The 24,112-nt window shown below is 33.5% G+C and overlaps 1 protein-coding gene across 3 annotated transcripts; it reads right to left on the reverse strand.

Moving 5' to 3' along the window:
- Nucleotides 1–3,736: 3,736 nt before the first annotated feature.
- Nucleotides 3,737–8,204, reverse strand: LOC115979312 (glucan endo-1,3-beta-glucosidase 14). 3 transcript variants are annotated; one of them, XM_031101336.1, is made up of 4 exons: nt 8,024–8,204; nt 6,170–7,212; nt 5,830–5,976; nt 3,737–4,159 (listed from the first exon to the last, which is right to left on the reverse strand). In XM_031101336.1, exons 1-3 carry the CDS (start codon nt 8,073–8,075, stop codon nt 5,914–5,916), a joined length of 1,158 nt encoding a protein of 385 aa, XP_030957196.1. In that variant the 5' UTR covers nt 8,076–8,204; the 3' UTR covers nt 3,737–4,159; nt 5,830–5,913. The 3 variants fall into 3 exon arrangements, with proteins under 3 accessions (XP_030957196.1, XP_030957201.1, XP_030957208.1); XM_031101341.1 differs by having other exon boundaries at nt 3,750–4,159; nt 5,599–5,976; XM_031101348.1 differs by lacking the exon at nt 3,737–4,159 and adding an exon at nt 5,105–5,706.
- Between the last annotated feature and the right edge of the window lie 15,908 nt (nt 8,205–24,112).

Raw genomic sequence — 24,112 nt, forward strand, 5'->3', positions numbered from 1 at the left:
CTTAATAAAAGATGTGTTTATTTCTTTATACATACTTTTTTGCAACAACTACTTTGGGCCTGAATATTAAGTCTAAGCCTGCCTTTAACAATGTTCTGGGCAGAAGAATACTTTAACACAAATCCCTATTAGTTTAAACTCGCAAATATTATCAAGTATAACAATGATAATCCTCAATAGATTGAATTCATGGAACTAACCGGGATAGCTGTTGAGTCCTGCGCGATGCACGCTAGACCAATTCCCGAGAACGATAAACTCTAAACAATTCGTCCGAGATGATAGTCGAATAGCGAAGGACTTTGTGCTTTCGGGTAATATGCTGTACCGTATCGCATCATTCCCTTTGGCACGGGGGATCCGAGGGTAGACCAGGGAACCCGTGCAATTAAGGGATTGACCCAACTGTTAACGAGGAGTTCTCTTCGGATGGATCTTGAGGTTTATGTGCCATAGTACTTGGTTTCCCCATAGGCTTGAGTCCGAGAACCATGCAAGGCCTTGGTTCTGTCCAAAACTTATGATCTTTTTATGTACTTGGTTTCCCCATAGACTTGAGTCCGTGGACCATGCAAGGCCTTGGTTCTGTCCAAAACTTATGATCTTTTTATGTACTTGGTTTCCCCATAGGCTTGAGTCCGAGGACCATGCAAGACCTTGGTTCTGTCCAAAACTTATGATCTTTTTATGTACTTGGTTTCCCCATAGGCTTGAGTCCGAGGACCATGCAAGGCATTGGTTCTGTCCAAAACTTATGATCTTTTTATGTACTTGGTTTCCCCATAGGCTTGAGTCCGAGGACCATGCAAGGCCTTGGTTCTGTCCAAAACTTATGATCTTTTTATGTACTTGGTTTCCCCATAGGCTTGAGTCCGAGGACCATGCAAGGCCTTGGTTCTGTCCAAAACTTATGATCTTTTTATGTACTTGGTTTCCCCATAGGCTTGAGTCCGAGGACCATGCAAGGCCTTGGTTCTGTCCAAAACTTATGATCTTTTTATGTACTTGGTTTCCCCATAGGCTTGAGTCCGAGGACCATGCAAGGCCTTGCTGTCCAAGGCCTTGGTTCTGGTTCTGTCCAAAACTTATGATCTTTTTTACTTGTTTTATTTTTCGACCACAAGCCCCTACACCAGGGCGGGGAAAGTTGGCCTGAGGCTGGAAGCCCCTAGAGACGCCCGCGCCCTTAGCACTGCGAGGCGTAGCCCCTAGCAGAAATTTACGTCGGAGCAACAACTATATGTCGCCGGAGACGAAGGAGATCCCAGAGATTTCTGCTTGCCAATGAGTTGATTCCACCGCCACCTGCGCCAGCGCGCAAGCTTTCCCACAGACGGCGCCAATTGTAAGGACACGATTCCTCTGCGGCCCAATAATGTCGTTGGGCTCGCACGCGAAAGATCCTTCACAATATGATTTGTAGAGAGTGGGCTTGAAAAGCTGGGCTTTGGTCACGGGGCGATGTTCCGGGCTCGATTTTAGAGGGATTCCAGTAAAAGAAAAGAATTGGGTTTGACTATTTAAGCCGTGAAGCATGACGTCCACTGTGATAGGGCTCCTCGGACTTGGTCCGAGGACCATTAAGGTCTTCCCAGGTTACCCGACGGCGGGTCCTTTTATGGTCTGCACATGTTATTAGGGTGTTTCCCCCTATGGAGTCTTTCTTTCCGGAGATCGGATCCCCTCCCAGATTCACTTGCTTCTCCTTTTATACTAGCCTGCATTCGCTGTCCTTCGTCCACGTGTAGGGTTAATCTTTACAAAACTGACATTTGTCCCATCAGTCCAATTCCGGAATTGTTGGGGATGGTTAATAAAGCTGGAGAGTACGGCTCTGTTAGGGGCAGCGCATTGAATGGCAATGAGAGCAGCTGTCCCGGATATTCTTAGATTCTCTTTTAAGTTTGGCCCTATACCAGTTTTACCTTTCTTCTTCTGGTGGGGTTTTGGATCTGCCGAGGACTGAGTTGTCCTCGGTTACATCACAAAACTGTTAGGTGCTCTGTATTGTAAAGTTTGGGCCGTAGTTCTCCTCGGCTAGGGCCTTCGGACTTTCTAAGGGCGAATGGGCCTGGCCCATAAGTTATTGGGCCCCACAATACATTTCTTAAAGATTATGCACAAATCAAAGAAAAAGAAAAACAGAGGAGATTCTTATAAAGATTAATGAAGAGCCCATTACCCAAAAAAATAAAAGTGAGATCTTGATTTTTTTTCTTTTTCTTTTTTTTTTTTTGAGAAAGGAGAAAGTGAGATCGAGATCAAGTGCGTGGAGACAATTAAATAAGATTAATTTGAAATAAAATCAAATCAGAAGCTCATGACCCATAAGCTGGATAATCCAATTCAATTTGTGAACAACAAAGTATTACAATATGTCTATGGTTGAAAATATGGAAATAGCACAAGGATATTGAACTTCTCAAACTATTTATTCCCTTGGCATTGAAGATTTCACTTTCCCGACTTTGACTCAAGGATGATTTCTTTTCAAAGGGAGGAGTTTGACGTAAGATGTTGCAAAGGGTTATTGGATGATATATATTTAACTTTGTGGATTGTACTAAAACTGGGTATCTTATTCTTTTGACATGATCAAAACGTGTAATTTTTTTTTAGGTTTAGTTGACATTTTACTGCAATGTTATTGACAGAAAGCAAAAAAGATCCAGATTAAAAACAAAGTTCAAACGTTAGGAATTAAAATACAAATTCTAAAGTTGACGGATCAAAAAACTTTTTTTTTTTTCTTTTTTCTGGAGAAACTAACGGATCAAGAACTTAAAGGGTGTACACTTTTTATTTGCAAACAAAGACAATGTTTGGTATCATGGCGAGTGGTGCAAATTATCATATTATTATTATTGTTGTTTTTTGTACTAACGTGAGTGTTCTGCCCTTGATAAATTCCTTAAATTAATATAGTCCCTTGTCCCTCACATATTGGGTAATTACACCCGAAAATCTTTGCAAGTGATCCTAAAGTTATTGGTTATGGCTTAGGATTAGGAGACTTGAACCTAGAACTTCATGGATTACATGAGGCCAAAAAATTAGTAGACCAAGCCCTTAGGAGGCAAATATTATCAAAACACGATGTATAAAATGTATACATTAAATATAACACAATTGTTTAGTCAAATAAATGTGATAAGATTTTCATCTAATACTCATATGCACAAGACAAGACATTGAGTTGACCCAAGGCCACTTTAAGCCACATGTTGTGCCCATCACGTCTATTGCAGAGAAGCACTAGACATAGGCCACCAAACCCAAATCGGATAATTTGAAGACTCAACCCATAATTGAACTCCAACAAGTCCACTGAACCTTTTGGACTAACAAAATTTGTTCCAATCCCACTAGTGAACAAAATTAATGAGTGGTTGTTAATTATACAAAATTTTCTCGTAAATAGTTTCCAAAGAATAATTTATCTCTTGCCATCAAGGTGGTAATAGGGTGCATGTATCCACCCCCATGTGAGAGGTTGGATATACGCACCCGATGCATGATAGATTTTCTCTTTATCATCCATTCGTGACTCTCTCTCTCTCTCCATGATTTTTAATCAACCCTCAATTATGTGGAAACACCTTCACATGATGCATTTGTTGAAACTAAAGTAATCATGCTTTAGAAGATCCAGTTGGGGGAATTCATAACCGGAGAGTGCATACTTACTATATATATATATATATATATATATATTGAGAGAGAGAGAGAGAACAGCTAACAAGATACCATCAGCAAATATTTTTATTTCTAGACTTGTGCTTACATGGTAAAATCAATTCTATTGCTCCATATACAACAAAATGCTGCGAGTCCTAGAATCCCACAAATCGCCCTCTAAAATCTTCACCAAGTTCTCCCATAACACTAATTATTAGATTTTTGTTAAATAATTTGTAGTTCTTAATACTTTTCTACCTACCTTAGCTAATTACCTCATGGCTTCTTCATGATTATTGTTATTTTTTAAAGATGAATTACCTAATCTGTTAATGAATGGTTTATACTATATATGCATATATGATTATTGTTCTCTATGATGAATCTTGTGCGGTTTATAAAAGAAAAGCTCCGATCTGTCACTGCTGGAGTAAGTAGCTTTTATATTAGAAATAAAAGCTCCACGTACGTTTTTGTTTCCCTGCACAGATGCAACAACAGCTCAAATCACATGAATAAAAATAAACCCACAAACCTACCATACTTTAAATATTTGAATAATTAAATGCTGTGAACCAAATATTCAACTTTGAACATGCAAAATTGGTTGAATCTTTTTCATTTGATGGTGTACCAGCTTCCATATATTAAATATTGTCTGGCAATCAAGGGGTGTGCGTAGTCAGATTTATTTATAAAGTTATTTATCTTTTTCTTTTTGAAAGCTACGCAAGAAAACTAAATTTGTTGCGGTGTCAGTTTTTTCTTTGGCTATGGGCAACTTGGACCACAACTACTAAGGTAGTTCAATGTTTGTCCAACCCCACATTCCTAGACGGTTCCTCAACATCAAACTAACAAAACCTAATGGGCCTCAAAGCAATTTGGTTTGTATGTCCATGGGTTTGGAACCAAAGAAAGGCCATGTTCATGGATTAGTGACTAGTGAACTACTTGAAAATACATGCTAATTGGGGGTCAGCCATATAGTAGCGGTAGTAGCTAGCCAGTCACTATATAAGTCTAACTCTCAGTGGATTCGTTTATCTGGCAATCTTATCCTCTGGGCCATGCTGATGTGAGAATCTTATGGGTGCATTCGAATGGTCCATGATGTTGAAATCCACCATTGCACCTTGTGGCTCAAGTATCCTATGTGATGTTACATATGCAAAAAATTTCAACAGTATGTTCAACAACAAAGAAAAAGCAGGAATCATTAGGTTGGTATCTAATTAGGAATAGATTTTTTAACATAATTTCAACAAGTTTGATAATAAGTTGTAGCCAACTGCTTTGGTATAATATGCTTGGATTAGACCAAAAGACACCAAAGAAAGTTAATGGCATATTTTAAAGATGTATTAGCGATCACAGATTGACCCTGACGTGATTAGTATAGTGATTCTATTTTTGTTATGACAGAAAAGGCCTGCCATACAATGATGTAGGCATAAAATCAAAATGGGACTGCTTCAATTAAGACTGATAATACAAATTCTCTATTGGGAATAGGAAGTAAAAGATGCAGACAAAGAGGCAGCCATCTTTGAGATAGGATTCACAATCAATGACAAAACTAATGAGGTTTCAGTTTTGGTGACTTGGGAAAAAAATAAGAAACACCAGCTGCCAGCTGCCGAAAGGTAGTCTCTAATGGCCTCTTATCTGATAGAAGCCGGTTTGGACTTTTGTCTAGCTGAAGACAACGGGAATTTTGTACAGCAAGATTCATACACATCATTGCAAGTGGGTGGTGAGAAGCATGAATACCACCACCGTATCTTTAATAAAAAATGCAAAAAAAATGAGATTGTATACGCGAATTTAGAGTTTGATACGGCTCATTAATCATAAATATTTAATGTCAATGCTCTGTTCAATGCATTTATAAAGTAAACAAATATAGACAGGCTCTACCTTATAGATTCGTGGTAAAACTTGTCTAAAAAATAAAGTATCCGAATTTCCCATCATATGATTTGAAGTTTTTCTAATTGGTTCTAGTGTATGAAAGTCCAAGAGAATCTGAGTACATCACAATAAAGATAAAGAAAAATGAGAAGGTATGGACCATAGGTAGCAGGTTTAGGAGTTGGGGTTAGTTAAGATATATGGTTAGCATTGAGTAAAAGTAATTGAGTTTCTCACCCGTCGAAAATCCTCTTGCATTAAATGATCTCTAGGAATTCCTATGTTTTCTCTTTTGATCTCTCCTGCCTTCCGTTCAAGAATTCACAAGTGCTCACAGATTAAGCTTGCCATAAGAATGATAAGAAAGCTAAAAACAGACAAAGCCTGCAAAATACAAAAATTTACAAAACTTGAATTAGATGCATCGTTTTACTTGAACTTGAACCAATTTACCAATCGAATCTCATGCTAACAAATGACTTCAATAAATCAGTAAGAGGACTTATCCATCAAAACATTTATTTATGAGAAGAAAGACTGTACAGGTGACACAAATTATAGAGAATACATGTCTTACATTGTTACTGGATGCTGAAATGTCAAACCCCGGTAGATAGCCCTGTAATCTGCCCTGTAATCCAATGCTGTAAACTGGGGTACCATTAGGATAGTAGAGGCCATAGTTCCTCTCTGATGCCGGACCGGGCTTTAAATTCTCGTTAAAAAGTGCAAACACGTATATGTCAACTGGAGTAGACGGTTTTGCTGGAGTACCTTGCCTCTCCTGTATTCTTTGCAGCAAATTACCATTATATAATTCGGCATTCTCTGGCGTAGCTCCTGCCTCATCAGTATCCCCCTTAGATGGCCAACCTGTCTCCGAAATTTTAACCTCAACATCTGTATGCCCCATTGCTTTCATCGCCGAATACACGGCATCAATTTGAGCATACAACATGTTATCATAGTGTAAATTCGTAACTGGATCAGTCATCCCTTGGTTAGGCTGAAATAGCACATACTCTAATTGAACCTGACCTGGGTTACCCTTGTATGCAAAATATGGATATGCATTTATTAAGAAGGGTGAATTGATCTGAGCATGAAAATTCAGAAGAGGTTTGATATACTGGGCAAGATCTTCCCTAAAAGTTCCTGCTGAGGGAGGGTACGAATTACCTAATATTGTAAGAGAGTGTGCAGTTGTGACAGTAACTTGTTTATCTAGTCCAAGGTTAACAAGAGTATGATACACACTTTGCATTGCTGGGAGGAGACTAGATTTTAACTGAGTGTCATTGCTATAGAATACCTCATTTCCCACAAGGATGCAGGAAATCTTTGTTTGAGGAAGGTGGGGTGTAACATGCTGTTGAATCCAATTTTGAGCTTTTATGGGGTCAGCCATACTCTGAAGATACTCATTTCCTAGGCCAACAATGAAATCAACATTCGAGTTAGAGAAGGCGAGCAGGACGTTCGGATCGGCATCATAGAGTTTTACTCTGCTAATGTTGAGAGATGTAAGGAGGTTGGCAACGCGAGATGGGGATGGCAGATTGTCGGCAATTTGTCCATAGTTTATTCCTACTCCGATACTGAGATTTTGGACAAATAAGTCTGAAACAGAGTGGGAAACAGAGTTTTTTTAAATTAAAAAAAAAAGAAAAAAAGAAAAGTGAAAAGCATATAGATTCAAAATGTCAACTATGATTTCATACGGACATATATCAATTAAAGAGGAAAAATATGTTGAGCTAGTAATGCATTATTGCATAATTTGCATTTCTGTTTGACCAATAGTTTTGATTTTCACATCTCAAGATGGGGCATTCTAATTTGATAGTTAAATCCAAAACCAATTTAAAAATAGACAAGATGTCAAACTTTTAATATATACACCATTTTATTATGAAATGTTTATTGTAATCAACACTAGTCTATACATAACTCCAATGTCTCAATCAAAGTTAATCAACTGAAATCAATACAATTTACTTAAAAAAGTGCATTAAGCTTGAGTAAAAAGAAAACTTCGGAGCTAGAGAGAATTTTCAATAAACTGTGGTAATGATAATCCATCAATCAGATCACAAATTTACATATATAAAGACACAAATAAAGAGAACAACAAGAACTCAACCCCGTTGAGTTTCAAAGAACTCAACCATTATATGTCTATCTTATAAATGATTAAACATTAAAAATGATAACCTGTTGTTTTAGCTACAAAAACAACAAAAGACTCAAACTTGAAATAAGAGTTATGTGTACTTTACATTAAAAAAACACCTGGGCAGAACTCTTTAACATAGAAATTAACATTCATTACTGTCAACTTAAAAAGTTATCTTTTCGTTTTTTCATTTTCTGTCATTATCTTAGAAACAGAAGTGAGTAATAAGAGAGAAGCGAAAGCAAGAAAAGAAACCTGAAAGAGTGAGAAACAACAAAAGTGCTCGGAAGATAGAACAGGTAGCCATTATTACTGAACTGATCTTGGCCTTTAAATTTTAGCCAACCAAGACCACCGCCACCACCGCCACCACAAAGAACTACACGTGTTATGTCAAATTTCAGCAACGACTCATCGTTTGGTTAACCAAACGAACGTCCTCTCGTTATATAGTTGGGATTTGGAGGAAAAATCTGCTGTTTACGTGTACACCTCTCTGCGCGTGTGACAGCAGGGCTCCACTAGTTTTATTTCATATTTTATTTTAAAAAAAGGGTTATAGGTTTTTTTTTTTGGGTACATAAGATAAAAATTTAATAAATGTGTGTGAAACTTCCTAATACTTAAATTCTGGCCTAACTCTTGCCTCCCATGCACCCACAAGAAATTAGACTTGTGGAGTGACTACAACATTTAGCACAACTATCTTATCATTTTTTTTTCCATAACCACAGCCGACTCTAGCATGTAAGCAAGAGAGGCAGTCGCCCTAGGCCCTGGGTAAAAAAAATGCATCCTAATTTTAATCAATAGAGTTATTTCTTTCATTTTAATATTATTAATTAAGCCCAAATATTAGCCAATAAATAAAATAGTATTTTTTTTTAACGAAAAATAAATTCTACGTTCATAATATTTTTCACAATACTTTCACAATAAATTCTAAGTAGTAAGATGAAGTTGGCTATTATTGGTGGTTAAAAAAATAATTTCATTGGTGGATTCAAATTAGAATTAATAACAACTTAACCCCTAGAATTTGTTGTGAAAATGTTATGAATTTAGCACTTCTAAAAAAAAAAAAAAAAAGCAATACACAAAAAATTTCACAATATTTTTCACAACAATTGAGTTAGCAAATTTTTACTAATTCTCATCTACGTCCACCACTAACGTCATTTTCTTACTTATTATTATTAATTTGCCACATCAACAGGTGTGAAATGTTTTGTCAAATTTTTTGCATCTATAGACATTCTCAAAATATATATAAATATATATATATATATATATATATTCTAGGTGGTTCATATTAATTAGTAATTTTGCATCTAACAAGAGAATAAAGTTTAAGCAATATTTAGATTATTTTTTTATAGTCATTTTTAAATATATAAAAGGTTTCAATTCATTTTTCGCCTTAGGCCTCTAAATGCATTAAGCCGCCCCTGTCCATAACTCACGGCCAAATACATAAGTTCTATAAGTGAAGGTACTTTCAATAAGCGGCAAAGGGAATAGAGAATTCCTTGTTTAGTCGTTTTCGTCCACCAGTTCTTGGGAGGGGTTGGAGAGGAGAAGGGAAGTTTGACTTTTAGGCTTACGGTTCAAGGCGCTGCCGATCAAACAATCTTTTGGTGTATTTATAGCTTCGGCATACAAGCACAACTCCAGCGTATGATCATAGAGAACATGAACTATCTTGACTGGACTGACTCTAAATAAGGCTTTGTTTGGTTACTTTCGTAAGAGAACTAAAAAAGTGTGGTATTAAAATTATTTTAAAAGTTAACCTTTCAAACCAATAGAAAAATAATCTTTCAATCCATTACTTGTATTTTTAATCACCCAATTAGTAACATAATTTGTTTAAATTTTACAAATGAATAAGTTTACAAACCACCAAGTACTAAGTTAAAAGGAGGTTTATCCAAGTCGGTCAGAGGCAACTTTGTCTTTTTATTTGATTTATTTTTTGCTTTTATGTTTCCAATAGTTTATTTACACGTAATAAAGTATTGGTGGTCTCTATCTCAATGTAGTTACAGGTGATCAACCGACATCATTTAACCCGTGCCCAAACTCTCATTCTAATAATTGGAAGTCGTACGAGAACCGACTAGGCCTAAATTACCTTAGTTTTTCCACTATTTTTTTTCTAGGCCTTTTCTCTGAATTTTTTTTTTCATTTAAAATTATTTTTGAAATATTTTAGTTAGTTGTCATGTTTACAAACTATGTAACAAACTAGCATCTCAAGGCTCTGAAACTCGAGTTCAAAGGTGGAATTCGAGTCTCTAAAACTCGATTTGTATGTGATGGGAAGTTGATGTGGAAAATAAAATCTACGTGGAAATCGAGTATTTAAAACTTGATTTCCTATGTGGAACTCGAGTTTTAAATACTCGAATTCCATAAAGAGAAACACGAAGAACACCAGAATAGAAACATGAAGGAATAACCAACAAATTAGAAGAAACACGAAAAAACAACAAATCAGAAACACCTACACGAACCCAAATCTCCCTAACCTAGGAGTGATGAAGGCAGCGGCGGTGAAGCTCCAGGCGAAGGTTTTTCTTCTTTGGGTCTTTAGTTTGATGAATCTTCATTGTGTTCTTCATCGTGTTCTTCCGTGGGTTCCCAAGGCATCGTGTTCTTCCGTGGGTTCCTTTCTTCATCGTGTTCTTTCTTCAATTTCTTCATATCTTCATCGTGTGGTCTTCAATTTCTTCAAAATCTTAGATCTTCATCGTGTTCTTCAGATTCATCTTTTTCTTCTATGAAACTTGAGTCTTTAAGACTCGATTTCCATGTGGCAAATATATCTCCATGTCAGCAATCGATTTCGAGGCTTTGAGGCTCAATTTCTTCACTAAACTCGAGCCTCAAAGACTCAAGATGTTATTCTCCAAACTTCTTCCCGATTCCTGCTAACTAACGATATATTGTGGCAATCTCATGCTACTCTACAAATTCCCTCCCTTTTCTCTCCATCTTGTATATTTTGTTTGTTTCATATATTCATCAAAGGCTGATCCATGCAACGTTGGTTTCCAATTTAGCTCAAAGCATCAAACTTATAAAGTCTTATTATGTTAAAAGTTTCAAATCCTATTGCATCTAAAGAAAATGTGAACCGTACAATATGGTGAAAATGATTTTGCGTAAATGTGTTTTTGTCATCATTTTAATCGTTAGATAAGTTTTTGTATTAGTTTAATCATATTCTTTTAAACACATTTCATTGGCACCTTTGCCATCGTATATATCCATTGCCATAAATTTTTGACATGTCAAACGGAATGATTACATGTGTGTTACATACTTTCCTTTTGTTTCATGGTAAAATATCAACATTATATTGTGTTTGTTTTGTTGTAAAATGTTGACAAAAGCTAAAAACATTTGCAGTTGGCCATAAAACCCTTTGTAAAACGTTTTTCCAAAGAAAAATTTTTGTAAAATATTTTACAAATTGATCAACTTGCACAAACCCTCCTTGAACACTTGTCCAACCTCCACCCTCGCCTCTCCTTTCTTGCTCACAAAGGTGTTCATCAAAACCCTAATTAAGTAATGGTAGTTGTCAAAGCCTTGAATCACAGTGGTCATTAGAGCCTAGTTTGTGGTGGTTGGTAGTTGGGTTTTGGTAATGAAGCTTTAATTCGTGGCTAGAAGGCTCTGATTACAGCTGAGGGGTATTGATGGTGGTTGGGAAGCGCCAATCTAGTGGCTGAGGGCACTAATTTTGTGCCTGGGGTCATGGATCCCTTGGGGTTGCACCAATCTAGTGGTTAGAGTCATGGATCCAATCTGGTTTTGGGCAAATTTGGTGGTGGCAAGCTCGAATTGCGTTGATTTGCTAGGTGGTTAAGTAAGATTATGTTAATCTTATGATTGCAGGTAGGTTATGATATGAGTTTTTTTTTTTTTTTTTTCTTTTCATTTTAGGTCACACCAAATACTTGGAAATGTCTTCACTGAAAACGTTTTCAATTGAAATCATTTTACCACAAAACAAAGTAGCGTTAATTACAATAAAACACATGTATATTTGAAGTATCTTTCTCCTGTCAGGCTCTGCCTTGGACAACTCTGGTCTATAAATAATTACTTTTTATCATCGAGTTAAAACATCAATTAGTTTTTAGTGTAAACGGTGATTGATCCTTAGATTTATTATTTAACTATAAGAGTTTTACAAATGAGCAAGACTTAGGTATAGTACTTAGGTGATATTCCTTAAGTTCCCCTTTTAAAATTCTGTCATGTGGATTTTTTCTCATAGGATGAAAGTGTATTTTTTTAATTCAGTAGCTACATTACTGAATCTTAGGAGAGGAACTTAAGAAACAGCACCTAAAGTACTGTACTAAAATTTTTTCATTTACAAATTGAGTTAATTGGAGACCCACATCTAATGAATGTTTTGATATTAAGTTAAAGTATTAAAGTAAAAGTAAAATAGTCAATAGCAAAAAATTTAAAAACCCTTATATTAGCAACATAATAATTGAATGATTGAAGTCCATGAGATATAGAAGAAGCAATACATGACCAACAACTTGAAGTGCAATAGTATTTATGTATCGTATCGATATATATATATATATATATACCTTAAAAACAGCTTACTTGTTTAAGTGAAAAGTTGTGGTACCACACGGAGGTGTGACTTGATGGTGGGAGTCCTTATTCTGCACCTAGAGAGGAGCGGTTCAAGCGATAGCCTCAGCAAGGACTGTGTGATACACGTGGTATTACCCATTACCGTCACGTGGCGTGAGGCCGATGAGCCCACACTAAAGACCCCCTTTTTTTTATTCATCAAAAAAAGAAAGTGAAAAGTTGTGGTCTACATCAAATGAGGTTACAAACTATAAAATTATTTGAAACAAGACAGAATTTTAAAGAAAATTTTCAGACAATGAAATAAAATAAAGTGCATGGATACAACAGATCTCATAACATTTTTATGAGAAATTGGGGTGATTTGTTGTGAGTTGTGGTGCATTTGTGTATGTGTAAGGGGATAAAATATCATGAGATGTGTTATGTTCATAGAAGAACTCATAAATTAATAATAGCAATCCGTATGCAAAGCTTTCATGGGATTTTTTACTGGATGCGTGTGAGATGAAAAGTACACTAAGTTGAGGGATTAATAATTTGTTCCAGTATTGCCAAGAGCAGGGGCATAGCCAAGATATTTTTTTGGGGGGGGGGGGGGGGGGGGGCAATTACATATTTATATGGTAGTCATAATTCATATATACATTATATACAAAAGAAAAATCTATGATATTTTCACAACAAATCATAAGTGACAAAACATTATTGATTCTAATTTGAATCTATCATCGAAATTATTTTTTTATCCACTAGTAATAACCTGCCATTTAGGATTTATTGTGAAAATATTATAAACATAGCATTTCTCTATACAATATAATTAATGAAATTTGATAATATTTTAAACTCAATCAATGTACAAAATGACTAATTTGCTATAAACATGAACCCAAAAAAAAAAAAAAAGATTTAGCATCTCCTATAAAAGTTAGGTTTTGGCGTTGATCTTTCATAGAATAAAATTGGTTCATTATCAATTTTATAGGATTTCCTATTCAAATTTTAAAATAAATAAATCTCTATGGCAATCTAAAGAATGAGATAATGAGGGAAAAAAAATAAAATCAAGGGTCGTTTGGTAGAAGAATTTGAATAATATTATTTGTAATTTTTTGAAATACATATGAATAAAAAAATTTGTGAAAATATATATAATATTATTTAAAAACTGAAAACGAATGATTTAACAACACAACCAAACGGTCCTTTTTTTAAGAGATAAAACCCTCAAAGTTTTTTTGAATCATAGATAAAACCCTCAAAGTTAGTTCAGTGCACTATGCACAATGCACTTCAAAATTGAACTTACGAGGAATACATGGCACTTTTACATTCTTATTATAAAATATAAAAGGAAGGACACATGGTAAAACTAGGCATTTAATAGGCTTTGTTAAAAGTAAGTATTTCATATAGGTGGGGTCTACATAGAAAACTAACAGCGGAGTGTTGTCATTGCCAGATTTCAAAGGGATAAACGTACAAACTAAATGGTAGACTGGGTTCTATGATTTTTTTTTTTTTTGGGGGGGTGTGGTGGGGTGGGAATCGGTGCAATTGTAGAAAGCCAGGTTAAAGCCAGGTTAAGTCCAGCTTATTTTTATATACAATTATAAGGGGCGTTTATAGTTTTGGCCTTTTGGTGGGGATGGGGGCATGGCCGCCAATGCTATATTGCATTTGCCTTTACCCAAGAGTCTTATAGATTGTAGCTTAACTGGATGACAATTTCTCATATTTTCAATTGATATATTTATGGTTTTAATTCTCTCACACCTAAATATTGATGCGTAAAAAAATTTATTTGTTATTGAATTAAAAGAAAATGTTAACAATGCCTTAGGGTCATTGGTTTAGGAAATAATTTATAAGATAGTCGTGAAAAATGACTTTTTGTTTTTTATTGAATGAAAAATGAGGTTTTCAGTATGGACTCATCGAGCTCACACTATATGGCGATAATGAATAATATTACACATATCATCAGGATTTTGATAGAGCTATCACTCAAACCATTCACCAAGTGAAGTAATACAAAAACTCTTACCATTAAGCGACACCCGCATCAGTGATGTGGTTCTAGGATTACACTTATATACCTCTATTTCTGTGTCATATTCCTCAAACGTCATAATTAATGGACTGTTCTATTTTATTTAGACGGTGGGCTCTCTAGAATACTGTGGAAATGTGTTCCACGAACCACCTAGATTTGTTTAACACATTTGTTTTCTACCAATTCAGATTGTATCCACTTAAAATTCAACAGGTGGAGCCAGTGAAGTGTGAACAGGTGTTGGTCTCAGAATCTTTCATTGGGCTAAAAATAAAGAAATTAAAAAGGTTGGAAAGAGAAAGAAAAAATAACAAAATTTAACTATAAAATTAGTTGTAGCCGAGGCTATAACTTTATTTAATATCATTAACATTACTACATATTTCAAAAATCTAACTGTTAGATTGCATATTCTTTATGCTCTTAATATACATAACAAATTTTGTACCAATCAAATATTATTTGCTATATAATCTATAAGATTATATTTTATGCATAATTTTAAACTACAAAAACTTTCAATTTAAACAATTTATTGATGACATGGCTATTAATTTTTAATTTTCTAGAAATTTTATAAATATAGTGGATATAAGAAGAAAATGTAGTCTAATGGTGGATTTGTCAAAATTCACCTCTAATAAAAATATTTTAAGTAAGGTTGTAGATTTAAACTATAACCAATTTTGTAGTTAAATTTTGTTCAAGAAAAAATAAAGTAACTTTTTCTAAGTCCACAAAATGGAGTCCAAGTCTTCTGTTCCACTTTTTTTGCTCCACTCTATACTCTATCAATAAAAACTTGCCACGTGATCACCCTAATTAATGACGGTAGTATTAATAAGTCAATAATGATAGTATTTAATTAATTAGGTGAACACGTGACAAGTTTTTATTGATAGAGTATAGAGTGGAGAAAGAAAAGTGGAATAGAAGATTTGGACTAAAACAAAATGATCTAAAAAAAGGGTCTATATAAATTAAAATAGTATTAAATACTAATTAATCAAGGCTTTTAGTGATGTATAAATAATGGATTTGCTGACGGGGAATCTTAGTTATGCGCACGTGTTATAGCACCGCTTGATCTCAATCTCAGTCTGACTCTCACGCGGCTTCTACGCTATTCTCCTCAGAAAGGTTGGCAGACACCTCAGCAGCAGTACGTGCTGCATGTGTCACGTTCCTTCCCTGAATGCCACTGCTCCATGTATGGATTTTCCTTCCCAAAAAATGTTTCCAATTCCAAGGTAAAATCTTATGAAATATATATATATATATATATATATAAACAAAATTCTTGGGGCCATCTAAGGGATTTCTTTAGGTAATAACTAATAGTGGAATAAGGAGATTGTATATACTCAAGAGAATGGTCAAATATTTGAAGATTTTTTTTTTTTTTTTTTGGTGTCTTATTAAATTCTTGTTTAGTCTTCTAGGTGAAACATGGAGCTACAGCTTTCATATCTTTAATCAATGCTTTGGTAGTGCTTATAAGAGCACTCACATCAAGCTAGTCAAACTAGCATGATGCTAAAAAAGTAAAAATTATGAAATTTGATTTGAGAAGACTCTATCTCATTTGTATGTATCGATTATCTATAATTATCATTACAAAAAGAAAATGTTGGTTTTGTACACTATCTAGCATACAAGACATCATGGCATTGGGATTCTTTTGCAAGGGCAAAAGTTAGGCAACAATCTAGAATTTGAAATTGTGTACAATTTGATTTTATTTTTGAGAAAAAAAGGGGAGAAATTATTTAATGTAATATTAGATGTATCTTAATTTGTGCTCTTAGGACAGTTATTAACAAAATTTAATTTTCAAAAAGAAGTAAAAATATCAAATAATGAAGAATTAAATGCATTTTAACTAGTGCTCTTTATGATCCTTGTGGAATTTCAAAAAATATATACTAAATTTTAATAAATATTAGAAAACTTAATTGACAAATCTTATACTATATAACAAAAATAGGTCTAAAAGGCTAAAAGGCCTAATCATATGGTCATTTTTATTTTATTTTTGTGGCAAGTGATTAAATTGTCCTTCTACTAAGTGGCTATCATTTGTTATTGGGTAAATTGACAATTCGCCTATAATTTGTGGCGGTTTCAAATTAAACCCTATATTTTAAAAGGCTTCAATTAAAACTATAAAACTTTTTAGATTGTTTTAATTTGCATCTTCAATGAGTCACTATTAATTAAAAGTAATAAAATTCTCCTAACATACGACGAAAACCTATTAGAACACACACACACAACTTAATATGAACATATAAGTAATAAAATTCACCTAACATACGACTAAAACCTATTAGAACACGCACGCACACAACTTAATATGAACATATAAGACGCTTTATACACAATTTGAGTGTTGTGAAATTTTATATTAATTAATCAATTATATAATATCTAAACATTAAAAACAAAATGGTAAATTTCACAAAACTATCCTGAGATTTGGGCTAATGTTAACAAGGTCCAAGACTTCTCAAAAGTGACCAACTTGGTCCTTCAACACATTTTGGTCCTTGAACACCGTTATCTCCGTTACTTTCTTAGTCTCTTTCTCTCCTCTCTCTCGTCTCTTCTCTCTTCTCTCTCATCCCTCTTTGATTCTCTCAGACCCGTGTCTTATATCTCTCAGACCAATCTGGCTCTCTCTTCTCTCTTAATCTCTCTCACCCACGGTGGCTGAAGATTCCTCCCTCAAGCTTTGTCCATGGTCAAAACCCATGTTTTGCCACTACCATCTTATACTCTCTCTTCGAATCAATGGCTATGGAGACAATTGGGCTAGGGATTTTCGAGCTTCGCCTCACCACCGCTGCAATTGGGCTGTTGTTCCTTGATGACAGCTCCAATCGGGTGCTACCATTTCTAGTCATGGAAGGGAAATTTTGCATTTGCGTTTTTGTTTGGGTTTGGGTGCCAAATGCCAAGGGAACATTTGGCTAAGAACCACAAGCTTTGCCACCACCATAGGCTACGAAACACATTGCCGACGGCACCAATAGTGGCTACCAATCTTTTCTCCTCTTTCTCTATTCTACTTTTTGTTTTTATTTATTTCTATTTTGGTTTGGTTGTTTGTTGATTTGGGTCTTGATCAATTTAGGGATTAGTTTTTATTTTTAATGGTGATAAGGATTGGTGATTTTTTATTTGGGTTTGAAAGGTGGGGTTAGGTTATGGTCATTTGTGGATCTATGACTATTTTCTGATTTGAATTTTGTCTCAAAATGGGTCTAATATGGTGTTTTTGTTGGTGTATGTATGATTATAAATATGTGAGTATACTTTGTGATATGGGATTTTTGGGGGATTTGGGTTTTATATGGCTGTGTATTTGTGTTTTATGGCATAATGTGTATTGAGATGTGTGCTCAAAATGCATGTTTATATCCATGTAATCAAAATGAATTAAACATAAACATTTATTGTGCGTTTGGATCCACGTTTGCACGTCTGCGTTTTCTTATTTGTGCGTTTTCCTCTTCTTCTTTTTTTTTTCTTTTCTTTTTTCCCAGTAGCAGTTGTTGACCATTTTGGATCCAACAATGCGCATTAGTGGCATTGTTCATGCACTGTTTGTGCACTGTTCATCAGGAAAAAATATTAAAAATGGGTCCCACGGTACTATTTACACATTTAAAAATTATTTTGCTACAGTGTTTTTAGTTTTCAGTTTTAGCAAAAATAAGTTGTATCCAAACGGACCCTTAATAGAGAAGAGAGAGTTTTGAGAGTTTTGAGAGAGAAGAAGCAGAAGAGAGGTAAGTAACAGTGTTTAAGGACCAAAATATATTGACGGATCAAATTGGTCACTTTTGTGAAGTCTTGGACTTGGTTGACATTAGCCCAAATCTTATGGTAGTTTTGTGAAATTTACCAAAAATAAAATTTTGTTTTAGAGAAGCATGTTTCCAAATTATATAAAATAATGTATTATAGAATAAAAGTTATGTCTTATTCTTTGTGGTAACAAGAAGTGAATGCCTTCTATTTTTTAATTATTCCCTTCTTCTTTTTTCCTCCTTATGTTATTTGGTGGACATTAAAACCATCAAAATATTTGCTATAAATGGAACTTTATTTCCAAAGTTTCAAAAAGTTGGAAATTTTATTATACTATTTCAATAAATTCTGACTGCCACGAGTTTATAGAAATTTTAAATAAGTTTCATTTATTTATATTATATTATATTGGTAATCTACCATAATTTGTTATTAAAATATTAAAAGTTGGGTCCTATATGTCATTTTTACACTGTGGTTTAAATAAGCATTGCAAGTTATATGTCATAATTTTGGTTGGTAACTCATTGTAAGTATATTAAAATCATTGACATGTGGGTTTCAGTTAGCTTAACTGGTAAAGTCTTTGTTGGTTGAATAAGAGATTTGGGATTAAATCCCCACTTATACCATCAACTGGTAAAGTTTCTGATGGTTGAATAAAAGATTTGGGGTTCAATTCCTGCCTACACCTCTGATGATAAAGAGTTATAACGCCATAGATTGAAACACTTTATAAAATAAAAATAAATAAAAACCATTAACATAGTTTTTATTTTTTTTTAAGTGAAACTCTATTAGAAAAGTTTAGAAAAAAAATAAAATACTTCTATGGAGTTTAAACGAAACTTAATAGTCCAAAATTTCAAGAAAGTTAAAAGAAGTTTCAAATTTTACTTTAAATTATTATATAATCTATTATAATTTTAGTTTTTTTAATACAAACGTGGTGTTAGACGATGTACATTTGTCATAGTATAATTTAAATTATCTTTTTGTATTTTTATTATTCTTTTTAACTATATTATTAAACTATATTCTAATTTACATATTATTATTCTTTATTATTATTTTTTTTTTAAAACACAGACATAGGAAAAATTTTAACACAAGAGGCATTCCACATGCTCTACTTAGATAAGACAAAATTTATGTATCATTCTGACAAAGCAGTGCATCATACTAGTTTCGTTTATACTTTATATATCCATCAATGGGTAAGAGTCAGACAAAATTGTTGATCAAATCCCTATAAAAAAAAATAATAATAAAAAATTGTTGATGAAATCAAAATGAGTAGATTGGTGTACCTAAAATTATTTTAATATTTATCAAAATTATTAAATAAGCTGAAATGTCAACAACACCGACCAAACCCTACCGCTTATCACAACGATTATTGTTCATCTGACTAATTATTCGTCCTATTTTCCCTTTATGCATAATTAAAGCCACATAGTTCGTTGTATATATCTTTGTTACTTCAAGAAGATGAAATAATAATCACTCTCATGAATCATCATGTCTCCTCCCTACGAAAGCGAAATTAATGTAAGACAACATTAATTGATGATTTTTTTATTTTGGTTTGAGGAACAAGTTTGATGATTACAGGTCTATTATTATGTATCTTCTCAAATATTGAAAAAAAGAGCCCAAGTTTGTATGTTTTGCAAAAAGTTTTATAACCTTTATCTTTGTTTTTTTTTTTTTTCTAGTACCCACGTGAAGTCATTGTCATCATGACATGTAACTAAAATTACCACGCAATTAACATTTAAAATCAATAGATTTAAAATGTCTTGATTTGAAATTCATTGATTTCAAATATACGTAATGTCAAATATAATAATTTTAAATGTTTAAAATTTCTAAATGATTTAGTCAAATCCAAATTCTTGATATTTTAAAACGATCCAAATAAAATATTTGAACTTTAATTATTAGGAAAAAAATCCACATGCTCAAATTCTACTATCTAAACACATCGTGAAAAAGCTTTGATACCTAGAAATTAGAATACCAAGCATGATAGTTACTCCACAAGTACAAAATTTTTGTGAAGTGTAGAGGCAAGAGCTAGGTCTTCAAGTGAGAACTTCACACACATATACAGATCCTCTGCTCCCGCAAGCCTAGCTCTATGGGTAGAAGGTCATTATGGTCACTTCAGGTGAAAGATGCCAACTCAGATCGCTCCCTTCTACCTTTATACACTTAGATTAGATTATGGTAGAATTCTATCTTGTAATATATATATATATATATATATATATATATATAGAATACCAAGAAAAAAAAAACAATCCACACACATGAGCACATGCACGGATCCTCTGCTCTTGCAGATCTGGCCCAGTGGGTAGAGTGTCACTATGGTCACACTTAGGTGAAAGACGCCAACTTAGATCGCCATCTTCTACTCATATACATTTAGATTAGACTAGCGTAAAATTCTATCTCATTTATATATAATACCAAGAAAAAGAAACAATACACACACAACACATGCACGCGCATAAGATAAGGCACATGCGATGCTTCAAAAATCAAAAGTACAAAATTCTAAGACCCAAGCAGCTAATAGAAGTGTTTGCGTGTGTTTTAAGAAACAATTATCCAAATCCTTTTGATGTTTTAGATAAAGAAAAGCTGAAAGGGAAACTATGCTATATATAACAATTCAAGCTAGTCAGCATTTTTGTCCATCCTAAGAAAAACCTAGTAAGAAAGACACATAATTTAGAGAAAGTAATAGGATTCTGATCTCATAAGACACGTAAAATGCCTTTCACAACAAAATGTCGTCGAAGCAAGCATTCAAGGGTTTGAAATTATATGGAATTTGGTATGGCATCTAGTCATCATCCATGTCCCACTGAAAAGGTATTCCCACTGGTTGAAGATGGTACGTGGAAAAGAGTATATGAAAAGAACAGAATATTAAGGGGGGAGAAAAAAAATGATTAAATTGCTTTCATTCAATTTGGAATTGATTCGTTTTCATTTGAATGAAAAGCACTTAGTTTTGGCTCAAAAAGGTCAAGATAGGATCATAATGCGTGAACGGAAGAACAAAGTTTCTTTCTAAACTAGTTTGGAAAGAAACCCTACAAATTCTTCATATATCTTTATATTGAGTGTAAATTTTAAAAATTTAACCATCGGATTATATGTTCTTATCATATGCTTCATGCTTGCAAAATTTCAAGAAGATCAAAGATCATTACTATGCCTTTAAAGAAATGTTAAAATTTCAAGTTTTTGTGATCTAAAATTGTGTATAAAAAATAAGTTTATTAATCGAATAGTAAATAACATCCGATTTGAATGAAATTTAATATGCATGTTAAGAACATAAGAAACATGAAATTCAACGATTAGATTTTCAAAATTCACACTGAAAAAAGAGATATATGAGAAGTTTGAAAAGTTTCTTTTTTGAAGAGAAACCTTTTTTTCTGAACAGAATACTTTATCACACGAGTTTTCAGGAAAAAATATATTATCACTTGACAAGCAATAATAATTACATGAAAGAGATTATTATTTTTAGATGCAATAGAATTTCAATCTATGGTTGATTTTTTGTGTAGATGGAGTTCGAACACAAATCTCTTATTAGATGATATGACAATAGATTTTACTAGTTGAATTGGGTTAACCGGAACCACCATAAAGAGAATAGAATAGCATAATGCAATAACAAAAGCAAGTCATTAAGCCAATTACATACACTAACATACTTTCTCAATGACAGAGCTACCAAAGTTTTATAAAATTATAATTAGTGAATATGCTTGTGTATGAACGGTCAAAGTAATTATATTTATGCTCTCTCCACATCTCAATAAAAAAATATATACTTTATAAAATATTTTTTATGCAATATCTTCCAAATAATTTAGTTGTCTTTGAGGGTTTCACTTCTTATTCGGTATCTTATTACTCTAACTCTCTTATAAATAAAGATAAAAGGTCTAGGTATAATTTAATAAAGATGTTTAGTTTTGTGTTTTTTTTTTTTTTTTTTTTAATATATATCGATCTAGTACCTAAATCAATGATTAATTAAATATGTATTAAAGATATCAAATCTTTTTATCAATCTTAGGACAATTTTATTAAGTTAAATAAATATTTTTTTAGTACACATATTGAGTTTAAAGTACTTTTTAATACTACTTTACATAGTAGAAATTACATTCAAAGAATCACATTTTTTTTTTAATTTGACCCTATAAAGACAAATTCCTCTCTAGGTTGCTTTATGCATTTCATCCACACTGTTGATCTTGAAGATGATATACATTTATGAAGAGAGTAATTGGGCAATGAAAGTAGGGATGAGTTGGGTACACAATAACCCACCTTGCATAAAATAAATCAGGTGGCATTATTTAATTTTTGACTAGTTTGAATGTAACTTAAGCTATGGCTACACACACTTTTTTGACTTTAGAGAACAACACGCACCAATAATTATACAAAAAATCAAAAGACAATGTGAAATCACATCCACAATTGGTTGAGTTCCAACTTTTGTGGTTGGTTCTTTGATTCTATGACTGTCATCTATGTGGCCTAATCCATAGAGATGAGTAAGCACAGGACAGAACTGTACTTGCTGTGGAAAACCTAACAGAAAGCTCTCTCCCAAAATTTACTTTCCAGGTAATGTATGCATTCTTTCTCATTACCTTTTGGGCTTTTTGAGCTTTTTCCATGCTCAAAGTTTATCATATGAATGGGCAAGTAAGAGTAACTTGCACTCTCACTCATGTTTTACTTGTTGATTTTTTTTTTTTTTTTTGCTGAATACTTGTTGATTTTTTTTAGAAGGCCATGAAAAAGGTGCTTTATCCATGTCTTCCAACGCCTTCTTGAGGTGTCTTCTCTGATAAAAAGTACGTTGATGAGTCTTGTCCACATCAGCCCATTTTGCCTACAAATGTGTGTTTTTTTCTTAATGATGATTGCCTACAATGCTTCTTCTAAAATCTTGGATAATAGCCAAATTCTCATTATCCGTACCTCTTCCTCATAATAATTGAAGTTCGGTAAACTTACTAACTTAGCCCCCCAAAAAATATGAAAAGGAAAACCAAAGAGATAATGATGAAGGATTGTACATACTCCATTCCCTTCCCAACAAACAAAAGAGACCATTATTGATTAGGAAAATATCTTTTCACGTTAGCGTACGATCTATTATTTCACATACATGTCTACAATTGATACAGAAAAAATGGATGTGAAATAACTGATGTTAAAAATGTGATAAAAGAGAATAAAAATCATTGTTGATTATAGTGTATCACGAGAGTGCACAAAAGAATATCAATCAATCTTTGGGGCATAAATTTTTTTTCACAATTATTGATGTAATATGTTTTGATTAGTGTATAATAAAATCCTTTCAAAAAAATTAGTGTATAATAAAATCAATGTCTGGTCCTATCTCTCTTTTTTTTTTTTCTCTTTTGAGAAGAAAATACTTTCAGACTTTTAATTTAGGGGCTTTAAATCAACCAAAATAATAGCATCTAAATTTGGTGGAATAGACTCCATCCAGACTTGTAAAGGGAAGGAAAGTGCTTGCCTATTGACATGAGAGAAAGAATAGCTTTGTAACAAGCTAACATAAGACAAAGTGTCTTTTATAATATGACCAACAACAGATTTTTCCATACTACTGCTGCTCTTCTTGCTGCCAATAGCTCCAAAGTCACAATTGAAGGTGGTTTCTTGATTTTTTCGGACAGAGTGGCCATAACTTGGCCTTCAGAATTTCGGATGACTACACCGAGGCCGGCTTCATCTGATTCATCAAACAT

Source organism: Quercus lobata, chromosome 1 (genome assembly GCF_001633185.2).
Source record: "Quercus lobata isolate SW786 chromosome 1, ValleyOak3.0 Primary Assembly, whole genome shotgun sequence".
Taxonomy (NCBI): domain Eukaryota; kingdom Viridiplantae; phylum Streptophyta; class Magnoliopsida; order Fagales; family Fagaceae; genus Quercus; species Quercus lobata.